Here is a 22,424-nt window from a genome sequence, read left to right on the forward strand (position 1 = left end):
ACATTTTTTTCCATCTATAAAAAATGTGATTTCTCTGGTTGAGAAGTGCCACCGCACCTTTAAAAGCAGTGTAATCAAGAGAGGATTGGCAGCGGGAGAAGAGAACAGCAGGTAAATGAAATGGAGTGTCTCAAACACAGAAACAGCAGCAAAAACACACATGTGCACAGACACAGAGGTCTTTGAGGCAGCACAGACAATAGCCAGGCCAGCAGAATCACCCGAGAGGAACGGCTTTCATTTCGCCTTCTCCATTGCTGGCCGCCAGGTTCCTTTCTCTGCCTTTGTGAGCACAGAGATAGCGACGCAACCGCCATCAACAAGCTGCTCACTGGCAAAAATAACCACTCAATAGCACCAAGCTGCTGGAGTGGAACCTTTAATAGAAGAGTTTTCTGAGTAATGTCATTACTTTGCTTAAATTGCTGCATGACAATAAGTGCAGCTGAGGAGTGCAAGAAAAGTTCAGTGTCAGATATTGACTGTGAAATCTTATACGTACACGAGCTGACTTCTGAAAGAACTCATGAAAGAAGCAAATACAGACTGTGCAGGTGAGATGCACAGCCACTTACTGGAAAGAGAGTTTGTCGATAAACTGACATGACGTCCGGCTTTCTTCTCTAGCTCTCAGTTAACATGATTACCTCTGAAGAGGCTGCTGTTGTAAACACATCCATAAACGCAGATAAACACTGAGTTTCTTAATGTATCATGGAAAAAAAAGATTTTCTAGCTATACTATAACATGCTTTTGCACAACACAAGCAACATTCAGTCTGTCCTCCTGACGAGAAAACGTAAATGATTTAGATTAAACAGAAGTTGCTGTTTTAAAGTTGATACATTAAATAGCCCCATAGAGTCATGGCTGAATATATATAAACAAAAGGTGACAGCACTAACAGTTAACAGTGGAAAATACAAAAGCCGAGAGCAGAAATGTGGTGATTTTTTAGCATTATGTGAATTCACACCGACACGGGTGCCGACCAATCCTCCCACCCTGCAGAGAGAGAAATATGGAGAGTGAAGGAGGAAAGGCTAAAATATACAGCGTGAGTGGATGGAATTGAAAGGTGTGGGTGAGGCAGAAGATGAAGCTACATGAAAAATGTTTAGGGAGAGGACGGCGGTCCAATGGGAGGGTACAGACGTCGATGCAGTGGGGAGAAGGATGTAGCTCCCACTAACTAACGGAAGTCAGAAAAAGAATACATACACAGCTGTTTTTCTTCCTGCAGGTATAACTGTTGAAAGTGGGTGTGTCAAACAAAACCTACTGCATTGATCTCGCTCGTTCTTTCTTTCTGACTCAACTTCAACCCCTCCCAACTTCCTTCCTACTCCCTCTCTCTACCGACCATAAACTGCTCTCTGTCAGGTAGGGGGAGGTGTGATTGACCTCTATCTGCACTTCAGGGTCTCTGGAATCAAATTACAGAAAATATGCAATTTCTGTAGTTAGGACAAATGCTTACACTCAACACTTGTTTCAACTTAAATCTAATTTAACACTCATGCCTATGGGGTATACATTACACACGTTAAGGTCACACACACAGAAAAAGCTGTCAGGAAATCACAACGTGAGAACAGAACATGTGCATATACCTGAGTGAAACCTCAGTGTGATTATATCTCCTTCTCCGTCTCTCTCTCTCTCTCACACACACACACACACACACACACACACACACACACACACACACACACACACACACACACACACACACACACACACACACACACACACACACACACACACACACACACACACACACTAAGACAATAACATGGTTTTCTTAATGTCATGTCAACACGTTATTCCAACTAAAGTCAAGCTCATCTTAGTCAGACTAACATACCTGGATAATGTGATTTACGGTCTGATTTTCTCCTCCACATGTACTGTATACTCAGGTTCGGCAAGTTGTCCAATTGCCTGTCTTAGCCAGACTAAGGCCTTAGCTTGATTAAACTGTGCATGTAAACTTAATAACTGATGTAATATGACATGAGGACATGATCTTCACCCACCACTGCAGACAAAAAAGCCATTTGTTTGATTGGACGATGATAAAAATTTATGAAACAAAATCCAAAAGTAGCATCTGTGAGTTTATGTTGCAGAGCTGGCTGGACAAAAATCAAAAAAACTGCTGATGGCAGCATTAATAAGGAGGTAAGGGAAAACTCAACCCTGAGGTGAAATCAAGTTGATCTTGCAAGAAGAGCAGATACAAGCATTATGATGGCTTACTTTAGATGTTTATGTGTTCATATGACTGTCAAGAGACTTTTAACTGGACTGGACAGACAGCAGTGCAGCCTGAAGCCACAGCCTCCAGCTTGTATACTGTACATACAGGCAAGTGTGGAATATCTGCTGACTGAGAGGCAAGAAACAGATACAGACAGAGAGTGAGAGAGTGTGAGGGACAGGGGCTGATAAATAAGGCAGGGCAGAGAGATGACAGAAAGAGGAACGAAGACAGAAAGAGTATGGGAGAGAAAATCAAAGAGATAAGTCAATGTCAGCTCTACTTGCTTATCTCGCTGCACTTTGTTAACTCCAATACTGTACCTCTGTTGAGAGGAAGAGAGATACTCACTGTCGGCTCTCAAACAGGTACAGACCTGATGTCAGGGCCAGCGGCCAAAGGTGTGGATGAGAGTCACGGAGAGGAGGCAGAAGAGACAGCTGCATGATACAGACACACATCCGAAAACAACTTGATATGAAGTGATATATAATATAAATCGACTTCCATTCAAACTTTCTTTTTGTGACCAGCGTATTTCTATGTCCGTTCTACTTCCTCTGCTTAATTTTTCATTTCATTTCATAATTCATTTCATATGCAGTCAACGTGTGCACCTATCTGCCTAACAATCCACCATCAGCACACAATTTGCACCTCTCAGCCCCACAAATATTATTTCACCGGATTGTCTGTAATTATCAACCTTGCTGCAATATTAATGTGTACAATGCCTCATCTTGTTTCAGGTAAGTGAACAAAGAAATGTGAATATTTTTCCCCCACATGTTTTTATCTTTATGACCAGGCTTTTTTTTTTCACAGTCCAACAGAGACATGACTGAGTGTAACAGAGCGGCTTGTTGCTTGACAAAATACAGGCTTCGGTATACAGTAACGCAGAGGCATCAGGCATCTGAAAAGAGAAATTTACCGGCTAATAGATTTGACATTTTATCCATCATTTTGACACACATAAGATGCTATCATCCTCTCTGAAACTGACAGCTTATGAAATACAACGTCACCCTAAACCACTCCTGCTTCTGAAAGCAGTAGATATGCTGCTGAATGATAAATGGTTGGGTGCACCATCATTTACAGCTATACAGGTACAAGAAACTTTCTGTTTTCCAAGGGCAAATATTTATTATTATTGTTCCGTATTGCTATTTTTAAGTTTGTTGTGTTGTGTATTGTTTTTTTGAGCTTCTGTTTGGTTGTTACATGCAGTGTAATAATGCTCTGCAGTGAGTGACTCAGACCTTGAATCTTAAAGTGAGGGTTTTCAAGCCTGAGGACATGGTGTGGCCCCTTGCAGCTCAGTGTTTGAAGGATTGTTCTCATTTATACACCCAGCATGTGTCAGTGTGTTAATGTGCTGGACTCATACCATTTTGACTCTGCTGCTGTATCGTACCGGACAGCTGGTGCTTATCACCTCATTAAAAATATTTCCCCACCCTTCTCTGTCGAAAAAGCATTGTTTTCTATGCAGACAGTATCTGAACATGCATGAGACTACAATGTGAAGAGGCACACAAACACGCCCACATGCATATTGTTAGTGTGGTGAGCTGGGGGAGGTAGTCCGTCGTCTCCGAAATCTGCACTGAACCACAAACCTCCATATGGAGGCTTTCCTCTTTGTTAAAATCCGCTGGATTGTTGTTTCGACAGTAGCCTGGAAACAAGTTACACTCTTTATTAGATGCAGATGCAGCCTGTTTTGAACACAGATTTGTTGTTAAGGCAACATGCTGCCGAATCATCTCCACCACCTCGCTCAATTGTAGGCTGCGAGCCGTGACACAGAGGCAACTAGACGATGGGCGAACTTGTGGCAAAACACTTGCACGTCCTATTAGCTAAAAAAGTATAGTACTGCTCACTTTTTGACATGAGTTATATCTACGGATAATCACATAAATATACTGAACAGGTAATTGCAAATTCCCACACGGTGGAATTAATACAGATTAATCTCATCTTCTATCATGCATGAGCAGTGATATTCCCAAGCTATGGTGCAAAAGACAGTGAAGGTAAAAAGGGTACACTTCAGTGCATCTCTTCAGTGAAAACCACAGATGAGAGCTTCTATATGAGCACACACACAAGTGCATGTGTGTGTGTGTGTACACTGATGCATGCACAGTGTCTAAACAAGCCTCAACAACAGGCTGTGTTAATATCGTCCCTGTGGGCAGGAAAGGTTCTGCTTCATCTGATTAGCAACCCTCAACCCCCCCAACACACACACCACACACATAAATACACATACGTACAGAGACTGGGGAAGTATGAGGTAATAGGGTTTGACTGAATGTGGGTAAGAGTTGGGTCGATCAACAGCGGTCGATGAACAGATGCAGTGATAAGATGCAGAAAAGCTAGAAAAAAAGAGACGATAAATGAAGGGATGTGTTGTTATTTTGGAGGTTGGAAAGACAAATATTAAAGAATATAAATTTGGGTAAAGATGCAAAAAAAAAGGAGAAATGTGGCAAGAAGTGTAACTCTAATGATAACTATACATGTCAGCTCTGAGCCACGGGGTTAATATTGACTTCATCCTCTGCAGCCATTTTCATCTCATTACCACGCTGGTTGTAATTCTTCCATTAGTGATGAGCCTGACCGTACATGTCCCTTTGAAACACGTTATCAGTGAGTCATGGACAAATGACCCCATGCTGCTTCCACTAAATGCTAAGCCTACAAAAGGATGTAGTAAGAGGAGTTCAAAGAAAATGAGACAAAGACAAAGAAACGGGGGAAAGAGGAGGAGACATCAATGTTGATGATGGGCTGGAGGTAATTGAAAATGCTAAGGCACATCAATCATAATATTACTTCTTTCTTTTTTCGTCTATATAAAGTTGGTAGTTTCGACCATCAATCACAAAGAGTGTCATTTAGCCTAGTTAACCAGAGAAGTGGGAAATAGAACAATAATAACAAACACATAAAAGAGAGAATATCCCACTGGACCAGTTTCCCAAACACTGTGTAGTCACTAATCTGTATGTTCACTTCACATCCTGGCCTAGTAGCCTTCATTCAGTTCTACTACCGAGGAGATACAACAAAGAGCTCAGTGACAAGTTGACACAGAGAGACTGTATAAGAGAAGAGAGAGCACTGAAGCATCCATGAGTGATTTGAGTCAGTGGGGAGTGTATGAAAAGCACCAGAGTGAATGAAAAGACCACAGTGTGGATTGTCTGTGCTGAGCTGGAGGGCCGTTGGGTGCAGGTTGAGATGTGCAGCCTGAGCTTGGACTAACTGAGTGTGGTCGAGTCACAGGAAGAAGAAATTAGTGAAACATTCACAGTCACACGAGCAAGACACGTATGAACGGACACTGCTGCACTCACTGAAATTGCACACGGGGACAGAGAGAGAGGGAAAGGGACAGACGGTGATAGCCTCAGAGCACAGCCAGGGTTATTGAAGACACTTCACAGGAAGTGGCATTAGTAACTCCGGAACACACACACACACACACACACACACACACACACACACACACACACACACACACACACACACACACACACACACACACACACACACACACACACACACACACACACACACACACACACACACACACACACACACACTTGTACACACACCAGATCCACTCAAGGACACACAGATGGCAGGTGCGGCACAAATACAAGCTACTGGAGCATCCCTTATTAACAGCTACACCTGCCAGCCAGCCTGCCAGTCACTGCTACACAATAGGAACCAATCTACAGCTTTCAAAATGTCCCCCTCAAGAGACATGGCGAGAAAAGCTAAACCGAAAACCGACAAGAACCCTTTTTCAAGACGTAACATTCCAAAAAATGACAATTATTTATAGATGCAAATGTAAAATCCATTGCGATCGGCAGCACAGTAGATTTTTGCACAAGAAACAAAACAGAGCCAATTAAAACTGCACAAGCCCCCCCCAGACCTAACACTCCGAACAATGCACAATGTGTTTTACAATAATACACAAAGGCAGAAATTAAGTTAACAACCATGAAGCCATGGCGCGTAGATCGAGATGCATCTCGGCACGTTTCAGAATTAACAGCTACATTTGTAGGTGTCAGGATAGTTTAAAAATAACCTCTGTGATATCCTTAAGCTTTTTGATCATATATTTAATTACCATACTGCAAAGGAGTAACAAGATCATTTTCTTCTTCATCTTACCAGCTCTTAATTAATGCTAACATAAAGGTCTCTTTTTTTGACAATATGGACTTCTGACTTCAGTTATTTGCACAACAATATGTATACTTATGACGAATAAGCAGCTCTACAAAGCCCACACAAAGACTCACATAAGGCGAAGGGAAGTAACAGAAGACAAGATAAAATTTTATCTACATGTAAACAAGTCCTTGTTACGTAACAGTACAGCAGGACAAAGTGACAACTTCTTGAATAAAGTGCAAATGAGTAACACCACACAACACAAAGCAAAGGGCAAAAGAAAGCAGATCACGCCCTTATTTGTGTGTGTGAAAGTAATGTCACATTTTCAAGAGTTGCTTTTCAGTTCCATTGTTTGGTTTCTAAATTTCAGTTTACACTTTTTACCAACCTAAGATCCTTCAAACAAAAAGGCATTCAATGCTACTGGGTATCAGCCAAAATACTACGCAAGAGCAAAACCGTATAAGCTCTGTCACACTTTGCTCCAATTAAGCTCAGCAGAGACAAAAGAGCAGGAGAGGGCAGAGACTACAATGGAGCTGATTTAACAATGACAAGATAGCAACAAGTGATGAGCGGCAACTGAACCAAGAAGTACAGAATCTGACATCTTGTGTCAGCCTCGGAATAAAAAAATCTAAAATTTTTAAATGATGTGCATTCTGTTTGTGCCAAGAGATATGAAGATTGAGTGAATGTGCGTTACTCACACACTGAAAACTAAAAAATGATGGTTGGAATATGTGGCTTGTCGGCATGCCAGTCCTCCTGACATCTGCTGTAACTTAGACCAGTAATGGATGTCATGAAGCAAATACACAAACACACGCACAAATTTGGGCATGATCACTAATGACAGTTTTCAAATACCGATACTCACAATATGAAAAACACTGAACAACTCTCATGTGCAAAAACACTGTGTACACTTTGTGTTACAATGACTAATGGGTTTCTATGGGAAATGGATTTCCTTCCTTTTACTTGATTTAGTCACCTCGCACAGTGCTTGCTGTCAGGAAGTGCAGGACTCAGAAGAAAAAAAGCTGCAGTATATGATACTTCCTCCAGACTTGCTGTTAAATTCATCTGCAGTCGACGTAAATAAGAATTTACTCATGTAAACAAGGAGTGGCGGGGTTGCTTGCAACTAATTCCAAAGCAGTGATCTTAAGAACGACCCGCACTGTTCTGCTCTGCACTGTGCTTCACTGTGTGTTTGAATGTATGGTCTGTATGTGTGTGTATTTGTGCACACGTGCCCGTGGTCAAACATTCCAGCAGAGCTAAGGGCTTCAGCTGTCCCCTGGGCTATTTTCCTATGCACTGCATGCCATTGGTGGATCAAGGAGGATTATTCCTGGAGTCGGAGAACTTTAGGCTCGAAGAAGAAAAAAAAATGGACGAAAAAGAGACAACGACCGCGGCTTGGAACGATTTCTTTTCGGGAATCAATCTCGGGCAAAAGGGAGCGCAGAGTGGAGCTGTGTTTGTAAAAGCAAACCACGTAGGAAATCACAGAGCCAAGAGCTACACCAAGCGAAAGACACTGCGGGAAAGAGAGAGTAGCCACTTTAGCCATCTTGCTCTATAAAAATAATTAACCACTGCTCAACTGTCACACCAGAAAATCCCAAGTGCCTGCTTTGAATTCGTCTTTAGCTCAAGAAGTTGCTTCGCACTTTGCCTTAATCTTGTCTATTACTGTGACTACATCAGTGCGAACAAAGAGACTCGAGTCCAATTTGCTTTATAATGGCTGCCACGCTGCTAGGGAACGCAAATGGATGGGCTTCCCAATTCCCCAAAATATTCTGTAGATTAAACTGGGAGTAGAAGAAGCTATGGCCATGTACTTTCACTAGACACCGGCCAATTCAAATGCGGCAGCAAGACAGAGGCGGACAGACAGTGAGAGCGAGTGTCAAACTGATGGCTATACTCATTGAATTTGCCCGTGCTTTGGTCCACACAGAGAAAGTCAATAGAGTGGAGTAAGAAATTTGGAGGGGGGCGACAAAAACCGAACACGTCCCAGTTTCCTAATATAGGTCATCGACAGTCGTGTGCACCCTCTAAAGCCTTCTGTAATTAAATAAAACTAGTTAAAAAGTCTGCAGGAGCTTCGACAGCCAAGTGAGGGAGGAGGCATGAGGCTACAGTGATTAATTTCATCTTTGTTTTACTCCTCCCACTGTTCCAAGTGAACACCATTATACAAAGTAGAAAGGTAGCCTCATTTGCATGCCCGTTCAATGTCTGCTGCTCCCTGGGGGAAGAAAAGCATAAAGAGTCTAATGAGCTACAGAAAAGAGTTCCTGAAACACAAAACGGGCAGCTACAGACACGGAGGGAATAGGCTTTGCCTGCCTTGGCAGCTCAACTCTGAGGAGGATCTCCATGTGGAACAGCGATTGACAGCCCATCAACCGTCATGTTCTGTAGGAGTCCGATTCTCTCCGTATCTTCCTCTTCCACTTCATCTCCATCTCTTTTCCTTTTCATATCTCTCTCTCTCCCTTCATATTCTCCTCACTTTCATTGGCGAGCAAAGCCCGGTGCATAATGATTTGGACAGTAGGTGCTAACATTATGAGTGATGTACCGCTGTATCAGCAAATTATCACCATCGTCATTTTTCAGCTTAATTGGTCCACAACAAAGATTTTTGACAATTTAACCGACACTCGATAAATCAGATTAGAGTCTCTCTGTGATTGTTTCATTTCATCACTTTTTGTAATAACCACCATAATGCTATATGCCATCGACAGTATAATTCTGTATTACTGCCTGAAGGCATATGTTGTATCAAGTGTTTTATGGCAGATGACATCTATAATGTCGCATTAATGCCTCCTATGACCTTTACCTATCGTTACTTTATCTACATTACTCTTCTTAGGCTATACATTCGTGGAGGGATGGAACTGTAACTAAAGTAACTGGATGTACATCACATGCTCTCGGTCAGTCATTTATAGATGATTTATGGGGTTTGCAAATACCCCATCTGTGACAAATTAAGTATAACCAAATCAAATTAGTTTGAGGTCTAAAACAGCATTGGCAATTATAACATACTTACAGCGTACAGCATACGGTGCATGTACCGTTGCTGTCAAAAATCAACAATATAAAACCTAAGCTTACATGAAAATTGTAATTCCAGAATGTGATTTCATGTATTAAGTATTAAAGTATTCAGTGTACAAGTATGCCTGTATGTATACATATTTCAAAACACTCACACAGCGACATGCCACAGTCATAGACAGCCACTGTCGCCAAGTCTGATTTACTAGATGGTGGTGACAGAAAGGTTACTAGTGCACAAGGATAGACCGTGCAAAGGGGATTATGGTGTGGCAGTCCAGATGAGGTTCTGGGGGGGGTGTTTCCGGGTGACGCATCACCACTGATGATGCCTGGAAACATTCGCCCTACAAATCAATGGCCTGGATCCAAGCGTAGTCAGTCACAACTATGACAACACCAACAATTGAACTCAATACAAGCTGGAGAAAATGCATCAAACCCTGAATGTAATTAAGAGTCAGACTGGTAACATCTACGTACCTGTAGATATGATGATATAGTAAAAAAACAAAACAACACGATGTGTAGTCCATGTTCCCATCCACTGATCAAAGCATCTTCAAAGGTAAACAGCTGAACCTTTGTTTATGATCACAGTCCAAGACATTGTTCTTTCACAGCCTCAGGTAACAGAATAGACTACGGCGGCAACATCAGCAGCGACCATGCTAAAACATACATCATAAATGTCCGCTGTGAAGAAGCATGCTCCATTTGCACATCAGTATTTTTAGCATCCACATACTCATTATGTCAGCTTGGCACAGCAGAAGGCCAAAGCTGCTCAAAGTGAAGTGAAAGAAGGACATGAGAAGAAGAGAAGGTCTGCCTAACTCGGACAGCTGCTGAGGAATGCTCTTCACTCATGGTGTCCTGGTTGTGAAGAACACATTTAGCCCTGTGCTCTTCCAATTAAAGATATTTTTTGAGGCAGATGGAAGACGAATATGCATGTCCGCGTATGAGGCAGCTATGGATGTGCTGCATAAACAAAGCATGGGATTCATGTTTCAAAGACAAAAGTCATAAATCACTGATTTTCAACTCTCCTTCTCACAACCTCTTTCAAGCTTAATCTAACGAAACAACATGAAAGCTGCTTTCTTTAAGCTCAAACTGCTCAAAGACTGAAAGATGATACTGGGCTTTGTGTTGACCATCAAGGTCAAAAAGCAACCAGTGACAGGTCATTAGCCTGTAGATAAATAGGTAGGGGGATACATGATCTAAAAAGAGATTTCCATTATTGATCCATTAACAGCAAAGATTACTCCATGGGAAAATAATTCTTTCAGACTGTGATGTTATTTGAGATGCCCTTGAGAATAAGGGGAAAAAACGCTGCAATGCTTTATGCTGTCAAACAAATCTTTTTCAATAAATACCTGTAAATGTAGGATTTTTCTGACTGATGTTCAAGCTTATGCTGTCTCCATGTCAGCGTCTGTATATTTACTGCTTGTTAGCAAGAATAGCCGGGGGGCCTCACAAGGTATGTGGACCATCCACTGAGCGGTAAGCCACCACAGGTTCACAGCGAGGCCTCATGTCATGTGCATCGCTGTCATACATACAAACAAAACATATCCTCTGATTCATTTCTTCTGCTGGACTGAATCAACAGTCCAAGGTGTCCATTCGCCATCAGACCAAGCGCTTTGCCTCAGCACACAAAGTAATCCACGGTGGGGGGTTTTCCTCAGCATTTCCCCTCTCGCCCCCACACAAAGGGGATCCATTTCAACCACTTTTAGCAGCACCACCTTCCGCTTTTAGTTCTTCAGACTCCCTCTCCTGAGGGTATGACTAGTGGACATTGGAAAATATAACGACACCAGGTGGATGCTTGGAAAGAGATTAGGCTTGTGGCAAATGGGGCACTCAAGGCAATCCCACTGTGAATGGATGTTGTCTGTCTTTGGTAGAGCCTGGTAGGCAGAAAAGAAACTGACACTTGAGCTGGGGCTGATCCTGATGTCTGGTTTAGTGATGTGCCGTTTCATGTTGATGGTGTGACATCGGTACAGCATCAACATGATTAACATTAAGGAACATGTGCATGTTCCTTTTCCTGCAGAGAGTAAAGTAAGAAGGCAAAAACCAGAGGCTAGAGTCAACAAATGAACAGGACAATCTAGTTAAAAGATGAGTTATTACGTTATGTGTGTTCCAGCTATATTTTTGCCTTAATGAGCAAAATCAATGTTCTCATCTAACTCTCTTTAAGTAAGCAGTTTTCCAAATGTCAAACTTAAAGAGCATGAAAAGGCATTCAACGACTATTGAATCTTTCTCTTTTTACCACCAACGGTATGAGAAGAAAAAAGTCTACAAAATCATGAGGACAAAATCTCCTCTGCAACTTGTAGAAAAAGACAAACAGAGCAAATAAACCCAACAATTTATTGCAATGCCAACCTTTGTTGGTGCTGGAAGAATGCTGAAAAGGCCCCATTCAATCAACGATAAGAGGCAGGAAGAGGGAAGACACTTGGTCTTCTCCTGTCACACAAACAAAACTTCAAATGATCCTCTGTCTCAGATGTTTGGGGGGGATTTTTCATTCAAGACAAGCATTTAACTAAGAAATCTGTTTCAGTCTCTGTGTGATTTAAAAGCTTTCCTCTCAACTCGATAAACATTCCAAATAGGAACAGTAACCCACTGAGACACTGGTTTGTAGAGAGGAGTTGAAAGAAGTGAACTGGGGCGCAGTTGGAGGTTTAGTCAACTTGATGAATTAAACAGAATCTGTGAGGTAATAACTCTCTGCAACACACACACAATTAATTAAGGAATATATAAGAATCATTCAGCAGAGGTGAACCAGTCACTTTTGAAGTAATCATATATTGGGGCTTTGTCAGATTGGAGTTAATCCCATTTTAAATGTGTAACCCTGTTCTTTGGATGAATAAACCTAATGAAAGAAAAACCATTGCAGAATATTATACAAGCTATACCTTCTGGTGTAAAATGAAGCTATTTCAATCAACTGAGCAGTCTTGAGTTCCAAAAATCAATCGCCCTGAACATTTCAGTCTTTTCACACTGGCTGAAAAACAGGAGCCGTGACGAATGCAAGCAAGCGAGCAGTGGCGGGCTGCAATGAAAAGCCCTTTTGAAACGTAAACTGATACTAAACTGGCTTTCCTGTGAATGAGCAGAGAGGGGAAGTGAGGGGAACCGACAGCGGAGAGGTGAGGATGACGGGCGGTGAGCCAGTTCCTCACATGCAGCAGGTTGACATGCAGCTGAGGTCTGGCCTATCATTTCAGCAGCACAGCGAGAGCAGGAAACGGATCGCTCGCGCACACATGCAGAAACCTCAAAGGGGGACAAAGAGCAAGTGTAGAATGCACATATACACCAATTATACCTGCACTAGAGGTGAACACACACAGAATCACAGAATGAGCTGGTAATAAGGCAGCGAACAGCAGCCAAGGTCAGAGAGGCTGCTGCCCAGAAATCAGCCAGACATCAGGTACTCCCACTGTGATCTTTACAGAGGCAGAGGGAGCGATGGAAACAGTTCGATCTCACTCAGGAACGAAAGGAAGCTAAACAGATCAATGTCAATGCGACATCTTTAGAGCTAACAGACACCACTAATTTGACATACTGGTGTCTGTATGCAATCTCTGTATCAGGCAGAGAGATATTATATGGTCATTTCTGATTTTTTTATATAGTTTATGCTGTGTTAGCAAGAAAAAAAAGAACAGTTCCATTGTCTTATTCTCATTTTGGAATGTATATCCATTGAAAAGAAATACTTTTTAGTAGAATGCAATGAGTAGCAGAGTAACACAGTTCTACTCCAGAGCCCTGTAGTGCTTTATCATCTTCAAACTTGGAATCCACTGAGGCTCTGGCAGGCACACACCAATATACATGCATACACACACATTAGAAGCTGCACAAAGAAGAGCATTAGCACAGATATGCATGCATGCAACCCTGAACACACATGTGCACACACAAATGAGAGGCACAACAACCACACACCCACACACCGTATCTGGGGATATCTGGGACAGGTGAGTATGGATTCGGAGGAAGGGAGGGTAAAAAAAAGAAAGAGGCACATGTGGAAGAGAGATAAAGGTCGAACAGTCTGCAGCACAGATAAAATAAGTGGGCTACAGACAGAAGAGATTGGGGAAAACCAGACAAATAAGAAATGAGTGAGTGATAGATGAGGGAACTAGAAGCAGTAAGCAAGATAGGGTCAACACAGTGTGACCTGCTGTCTCTCACTCCACAGGAATGAGCAGGAGTGTGGAGGGGGAGATGGGAAAGACACAAATAAATGCAACAGGAAGTGGAAGAAAACCAATTCAGTCCGACAGAAACACTAAAGCAATTCCATTGAGTTAAGGCACTGCTCACAAAAGTAGGATGAGAGAGGGAAGAGATGAGGCCAAAGGGTGTGGACAGCGCTAAGAAGAAAACTACTACTTCACCTTCATTCTGACCGAAGACCTCTTTCACCCACTTCCTTCGTCTGTCTGTCTCTCACTGATATTAATCCTGACTATCTCACTGCTGATAAAGTCCTGACATTGCCTTCAGCGTCCTGCTATTAAGAGGAAGTAACCAACGCTGAGACCACCTTTTTTTGGCATAAAAGATTCTTGGTACTTTTGGAAATATGAATATTTAATCTCCTTCTGTACCATCCTTTTGGACACCAGATTGGATTGGTGTTTCATCCAATCCAATCCAACTTTATTTATAAAGCACTTTAAAAACAACGACTCAAACAAAGTGCTGAACATCAGAGATAAATAAAACATAAAATACATCAATGTGTGACCTAATAGACCTTTAAAAAAAAACATAGAAAACATTAAAATACTGTAGAAAATCTATGCACCAAAACACTGCACAAGCAGTCGTGTTTCTTAACCATGATAATATGAAACTGGCTATGTACACGTTTCATTTGGCACCATCATGTCAGCATTGGCCAACATTAGTTATCACAGATATATCACATACAGCATGTCAGCTAATTAATAGTACAAAAAAAACACGCCAAAGATATATCGAAGATGTTAGACAACGACACAGAGACAAGGTTTGTCCAACTACAAAATGTAAGTAATGTTCTGTAATGTACAGTATGTATAAAATATAGATTTATCAATACTAGTGCAAATTTGTCTCACCAGCTACTGTCCCCTGATATAACATAAACATATGAAGATCAGATGCAGCTCATGACTAAAGTGTGCAAATGCTTCTCAGATATTAGTCATGAATAAAACAGTTTGGTGGTATTAATACATTTCTGCTACATATGTCCAGAATACATGTGTGTTTGCGTGTCACTCAACAACAATAAAGCAAAATGAAGAGAAAAGATGCCGAGGGAACAACAAAGTGTCCCAGTCCCAGTACAGATTAGGATTGACCAGGGTTCACCGTCCCGCTGAGAAATGGATTTAACTGCAAAGAGCAAAACAAAGACTTGAATCAAAGTGATTTGTATGAATCTCCTTTGGCTGCACATCCCCCCACTGTGACTGTGTAAATCACGAGTGTCAGAAGCCAATTCTATATTCAAGAATTAACAAGGTAATTTAAGACAGACATGAACCACGACCATTAGCTCTTCACTTTCTTAAATTATGCATATGTCCTTTAAGCAAGGCTTGACATTTTATTAGCCATCAATAATCCATTGATGATATAACATACAACCCGAACAGACCACAACTATCCCTTTTTATTAGCGCATTAATAATAAACTAAGCACATAGGTTTTAGTAACTTGAGGCTGAGCAGAGGTAGCTATGACTAAAGTAAGGTTTATGGTAAAATAAATGCCTTAGGTCAGTGCGTTGCACTGGCTTTACCACACAAACACTTCCACTAATCAATGTACACTTCCTTTATGGTCAATACATGTGAGCCTGGATCACAGCCACAGGACAGAAATAACTGACACTGACCGGACCAGCACGGATGATAATTTTCCAAGAATAAATGAGCACCAAAAACAAGCATCTTGTCACATAATCAGCTCTTCTCACCCACCATCACAGCTGTTGTCACCAGCAGACACCCTTCATTTATAAAAATGATGTGTCAGTCATCCCCCTCCTTCCCTCCTTTTGCTCACACAGATGACAAAAACACACACAGTCTGCACTCACCTCCACTACAGGAGCAAGTACTGATCAGTTAAGCTGCTGAATTCCTAATAGGATTTATCCCATTAACCTCGCTCACGCAGGGATCACAGATTGATATTGAGAAAGGAAAACACAAACCGTACGGGATCACACTAAGCCTGCAAAACAGGCACAGAATGCTTCATCACTGCGAATTCGAAAGCCAAAAATGTAGACAAATTGCCAAAAACCAAAAGATCATATTGTTTGTGAGGATATTTCTGGGAGCAGATCAATGTAAAATGACACTTGAATACTTTGATAAATTTGCTTTTTCTGGCATTTTATGGGACAAGTGAATAATCAAGCAAATTAACTCAATCGATCATTAAAAATAAATGCTAGTTTCAGCCCTGAAACCAATAGCAGACAAATGAGCCAGTAAGGCAGATAATAATATTCATCAGACAGAGAAGCATATGACACTAATAATTTCTGTCAACCGCATGTGGATTATGACAATTGCAAAAGCCAGATGCAGTCTGTTAAACTAGAAATCACTCGGCCATTGCTGAGGAGTGTCATCGTCTCCCTACACCAAGCGCACCAGACTGGAGTGGAAAAGTAGGAAAGCTCCCTGCAGCTGCCTGCCTCGACATTATACATGGATGTGGACAGACAATTACAGCGCGCTGGTATGTGTCACCAACTGCAACAGGATTCATAGTGGTTTCTCCAGTGCCTGGAGTAAAGGCCAGCTCAAAGGAGGTGAAGAAAGAACAGCGTGGAAAATAATTCAATTTCAACGAGCTAAAACTGTGGTGACACAATTGTCTCCTTTTCATGCGCCGAATGTCACCGAGTCCAAACAGGCAGTGTTTGTTTGTGCAGATTCAAGCGTTTTCTTTCCTAATTGAGGACTCCATTATAAACCGAGCAGTTGATTAGCACAAAGCAGTTGCATTTTCTCCAACTCTCCTCGCTTCTCCAGACCATGTTTGTGCTGCGACTGCTATTATTGTCCTGGTGAATCAGTCATGAATAAAACACTGCGCGAGCCCGTCATACGTCACATGTCCATGTAGATTTATTTAACCCTTAGACGATGCACACACCCGGGGAACAGCTTGTGCGCAGAAGTGGGTTCGGTGATTAACTCTTCTTCTTTTCTTTTTTTTTTTCATTTCTGCATCTGCTCTATTCACATGGGATCGTCCTATACAGTCTCTTTCCACGCTGAACGATTGCACTGGAGGATAAGTGCAAATTTGTGTGCGCACACGGACGAGAAGGGACACTATCTCTGCAGATGGAGATGGGGCGGTAGGCGAGGAAGCAATTACAAGCTGGTAAGCTTCACTTCACCACGCCCCCACCCCCCACTCTCTACCATACAACGGGCTTGCCGCATTAGGAAATCATGGATATAATGGTGGAATGGGCCTCAGGGCCGCCTCCAAAACAACCTGCTAATCCCCTACGGGATCAGGGGTAAGGGAAGGGGGGTTGAATCGAGGGGGTAACAGGGCAAGCTGGATGCCCCGACAATGAGTCCAGCCTTGACACGTGCCACCATCACTCCCACCCTGGTCCCCCACCTCAATTCTTCCACAGCGACATCTCGCCCACTAGAGAAACCAGAGATGTCAACCATGGGAGAGCAGCAAAGCCCCAGGCCCGACATCAGCCTCGGGCCGACAACGGCCTTTGAATGATAAATCAGATCTGCAGCTCTGGACTGTCTTCTGCCTCACGAAGGACCTCCTTGCTCAAAATGGAACCGAGTTCCATCCAATCACGCTCCTCCAATCAACCTTTGGTGGTGAACTTGACTAAACCAGCTCGTTAAAATTGTTTAATTATGTGCCTAAATTATGATGAGCAATGACATGCTTGACTGGTTGTATCAAGTGGGTCTTAATGAGAAGAAAGGCCTCACTCTGTCGTCGGCGTTAACTTCATGCGTGCAGTCTTCAAACATGACAAAATACAGCCTCAAGTATTTTGTGTCATCGTTGAGTCAAATTGTGTTCCGCTTTTGGTCACCTACCAGTCATTTAATAATAGAGAGCGATCACGATTCAGTGCCATCTTCCTTTGTACCTTGTTTCATTTTCTTTCACCTCATTACATTACGACATACATCCATCTTTGCATTGAGAATTTCAACAGATAGTCCCTATTGGCTCAATCTAATGTCTCCACAGCTGAATATCAGTAAGTCCATTAAGGAATCAGATATTAACATGATCTCATCAATCTTCTAACCTTCTCGCCTGAGGTTAAAAACCAGTAATCACTCTACTGGTGGGCTAATGGGAACCTTAGCATCAACTCAACAGGAGCCCATTCATATTTTATCAATGGCAGAGGCTCCCGTTATTCCCGAGCCACGATTCACCAGTAAGCGAATATACATCAAACGCTGCAACCTCCCAATTACGCAGCAAGACATTCTGATCACATCTCGATTTGGCCTGAGATCAAATGTTCGGGGATCCGAGGAATTCCAAGCCCTTTAAGTTAGCCTGCCTCTCTGTCAGAATGAGATAAAATGTTAGCTGAGAGCACCTGGAGGAGATCACATTTAAAATGGCTAAGATAGGGGCTTACCAGTGCTAATATTTAGACATCATAGCAATTCTGCACAAGTACATTCACAGATAAGCCAACTGGTCTGCATGGGGAAAACTTCAGAGAGAAGTGGATCAACGACGTTAATTGTGTTGGGATGTAAAGTAACTTCAATACATGTCAGGTTATTGTGCTGCCATTAAGTTGTGGAGACCTGTGGTAAGGCAAGAGCTATGCTTGATGCATGAATAATTTAGATGAAGATTAAATCTGCGGATCAATGAACGTTACTGATGTGTGGTTATTACATTACGAGGATAAATATTTGGTCATCCTTTTCTCCAGCAAAACAAATCAACAATTTGGAGGCAGGTTGATGGAATATTGTTGCCTTTGCGTATATAATAACTTTGCAATAAGCATATTAAATGGAAAAATGTGAAATCAATCTAAAATGATTGCTATGTGGGGTTACTAATGTGTTGTGATGAGTAGAAAGCAGTTAATATACTGTATTTCATTAAGAGCATTTGACAAATGGTCACAGGTACCACTTATTACAGTACTTTTGGTTCAGTTTGTGTGATGAATGAACTGGATCCTCATATACCAAACACTGTTAACAGACACATATGAGAACCGTACACCCCTGATCTCACAATTCAACTTTCTGAAACTGAAAACCTGGCGTTCACACTCACTTAATTGCGTCACAGGCGAAAATGAATGTGCATAGGTGCGAATGTAAGCTCACTCTGTCATTTTTATAAAACTACAATATTTCTGTCAATTTTTGCGGCTGACTTTAGAACCATCCCTGACAAGTTAATGACGACCCAGATTTCCACCTCATCTTCAAGTGCTTGGAATAAGTTTGACTTCCAGTGTGATTGGCAGTACATCTGCCAACTTATTATGTAGCATATGCCAGCCGTAATGACGCCCTCAATCTCTGTCAAGTCTGCACTGATCCATAACTGAATGAATGGCATCTTCTTCAGACGGCGATTGAGAACGTACAATAAAAACAAGACCATCTTAACCAACATGTGTCACCAAAAAGCTCCTCACTTTATCTGTGTGTGTGTCCATGAGTGTTTGTGGAGCATGTAACCTAAATTACACAACAGGAAAACACCCCAGTTCCTTCCTCAAAAGGGAACAGACCACAAAAAAGTGCCAAAACATGTCTTAAAAAATAAATCTGAGCTAATTAAAAGAGTCTTATTACTGTTGAGGGAAAAGGGATAAAGAGCCTTAATCCAATTAACAGGGCCCCTTCTAGCAGTTTGGGGACAATGGCGACTGGCATTTAGCCTTCAAAATAAATGCTTGTCTATATTATCCAGCCAAATGAACTTTGACAGGAGGAAATGGGTTTAAGTGGCTAAAACCAGGGGAAAGAAAATCTATCTTTCTCAATCGAAATGTGGAAGCTATGGGCTACAGGGAACTCTGCTCTGAATAGGATTATGGGTAATATAATATAACTGCACAGTAAATTACATCAGGTTTTTAGCGGTGTCATATAGACAGTGAAGGGAAGTAAGTCCACACTAGGGAAAAATCTAACAGAGCAGTCAAGAGACCAAGACCTGAGTGTTTGACAGTGAGAGGCCAAATCTGTGATCCCTGGACACACAGAGTCATGGTGGCATGTCATGCTTTCTTTTGGACAGAAGGCAACATTTTCTAAAGTGCAAATCAGCTCACTATGGTACAGTTTGGAATGGTAAACCACAATCTGGCTTGCATGTCCACCAGATGGCAATAGCTCCGTCAGCTACATAAATAGCACAACATCATACCAGCATGACACAATGTAGGCCACCAACAAATTCAACGATGAACGTGTCACATTCAACACTTCTGCACGCTATTACAATTCACACAAAACAACATTGAATTCTCTCTCTGTCTGATGCAGGGTAAACAAAAATGGTAGTTTTGTGGTTTTCCCATTCCATTCCCAATGTCGCCAAGAAGTGACGACTCTCTGTTGACCTATCAATGGACTGGAGTGTGTCTCGCTCCACCACTGTGCAAGGAATCCCAACAGAATGTTGCCAAAAAGTGGGACCGTATGGCTCGGTTATTTTCGTACCCATCACAACTTTTGAAACAGGGCTCTTTCAAGAGTCCAGGAATCTTATTATGCAACCACAGCGAAGCACGAACAGTAAGAGCGGGTATGTGTAATTGAGATGATTTAGCTCCTCACAAATACCCATTTTATTAGTTTTTAAGATATTTCGCAGGCCACTTTTTCCTGGCAGCCTTGCAAGAAAATTGCAGAACGATCGCTGGCTCGTTTTCACGCGGCTGTGGGATCAGACCAGAGCATCTCACACACACAGAACAGACCAATATCTCTAGGGAATATTATTATGAGACATTTAAGCCGCCTCTCAGCAGCCACATCTCAATGAGCCTCTATTTGGTGTCGAACACACAAGCAAAAAAGAAATTCCTACCACACCAACAGGACAAAGTCTGTGTGGGATTTTTTTTTCACCCCTCCTAATTTGGTTGTGTTGTTGTTATTTGTGTGTCTCACTTGCCACAGACAGACTGGAACAATGCACTGTAGGATGAGATTCACAAATTTCCAGAACCTAAAAGATCAGGGTCCGGAGCAATCTCAGCAATCCTGCATACACCAAAACTGATTTCCATATCTTCTTTGCTTTGATAGATATATCTGCCTTTCTTTCATAGAGGTTGGGGGGGATAGTATACAGACATCCAGAGACTGACTGTGGCAAGAATTTAATTAGATTTTTTTTTTACCCCCCATTCAAACAGTCCCTGAGTAGCAAGAGGAAATGCACAGTCAAAACAGCCCACCAGATTAAGTCTAAGTAAAACAAAGGGGGAATTAGGGCATGAAACGAGTAGAAAAAAATAAATATGAGGCATTTCATTTGGCAGACCATGGGGGGGTCACTCACAGCGACAACCTTATGCTTTGCAATGTGGCAGTCAGATGCAATCCAGTCTCTCATCACGGTGCTGTATGAAAGAAAGCTGGTGCTGCTTCACTGCAAATAACCACAATCAGATCCCACCGGTGGGACTCATCGCTCGTGGAGGCACTTTCACCTCCACGAGCCCCCCATCCACACATAATTAACACATGCCCTACAACTGACGGCGAGTGAACGTAGAGGACAGCGGTTACCAACAAAAAAAAGACATAAACAACATAAAGGGAATAAACTTACCAACGCCGTATTTCTCATGTTCAGTAGGTATCCACATGTTTACGGTGGGTTCATTTAAAAGCAGCGTTTAGGTGATGGTTATCGCATTCTATTGGTGTGTTTTCCTCCGCTCTGTAGCAGGAGTCATTGTTTAGGTTACAGAGGGAGAGAGAGCTGCGACTGCTGCTTCTCCTGCTCCTGCTGCTGCTGCTGCTCGTAGTGGGGACGGAGACGTGATGCCTTCATGTGCCGTCCGGAAATGTGGCAACTGATGAGTCCGGGTACTTGAAGGGTCCTGAAAAAACAATTACACCAGGTAAACAGCCACTCTTCCTGGAGGTCTACATTAACCGAAAAATTATTTTAATTCTAAAAAAAAAAATGAAGAAAAATAATAAAAGGTTAAATTTGTTGTTATTGCAGTTCATTTGAACATCCAGTGTGTGTTTATTTATGTATTGTTTGTGGCAGAAATTGAATACAGTGCCCACAAACTGGTTGGTATACATGCATAATTACTTTAAATATCATTTGTTTTTCAAAATAAGCCCTATACATGCACTGAAGACAAGGGCCACCATCTTGCGCAACCATGTTTTTACAGCAGCCCAATTAGACAGGCTATTCAGAGTGTTGTGTTTTGCATTTTAGAGCAGAGGTTTACCACATAACTAAAGACAAAACACATCTTTTTTGTAGGCAAATGTCACTGTAGTTCCCCTGCAAGAGAAAATGAAGCATGAGCCAAGGAATCCCCTGTCAACATTAGATGTGTATAGTTCTGACACACTGGACTTTGACCTTTCAATTGTGTTTAATTTTTCCTTGGTTACCTTGTATAAAGATGACAACTATTGTATGAGCTTTTGTAATACAGTTTCTTGTTATTTTGGTATCATAAGCATGTCATTGACATTCATAATTGGTTTGCTATT

The 22,424-nt window shown here is 41.9% G+C and overlaps 1 protein-coding gene across 3 annotated transcripts in view; it reads right to left on the reverse strand.

Annotated features, from left to right (window-relative positions):
• dock4b (dedicator of cytokinesis 4b) overlaps nt 1-21,547 on the reverse strand; it is a gene marked incomplete at its 5' end in the record, with an annotated part of 103,654 nt that extends 82,107 nt beyond the window's left edge. For all 3 annotated transcript variants that reach the window (XM_083907030.1, XM_083907029.1, XM_083907031.1), the window contains one exon: nt 21,511-21,547. In XM_083907030.1, the coding sequence (XP_083763156.1) occupies nt 21,511-21,547 (37 nt within the window). The remainder of the gene's footprint in view (nt 1-21,510) is intronic.
• Nucleotides 21,548-22,424: the final 877 nt, after the last annotated feature.

The sequence above is a fragment of the Microchirus variegatus genome, assembly GCF_963457635.1.
Source record: "Microchirus variegatus genome assembly, chromosome: 20".
Lineage (NCBI taxonomy): Eukaryota > Metazoa > Chordata > Actinopteri > Pleuronectiformes > Soleidae > Microchirus > Microchirus variegatus.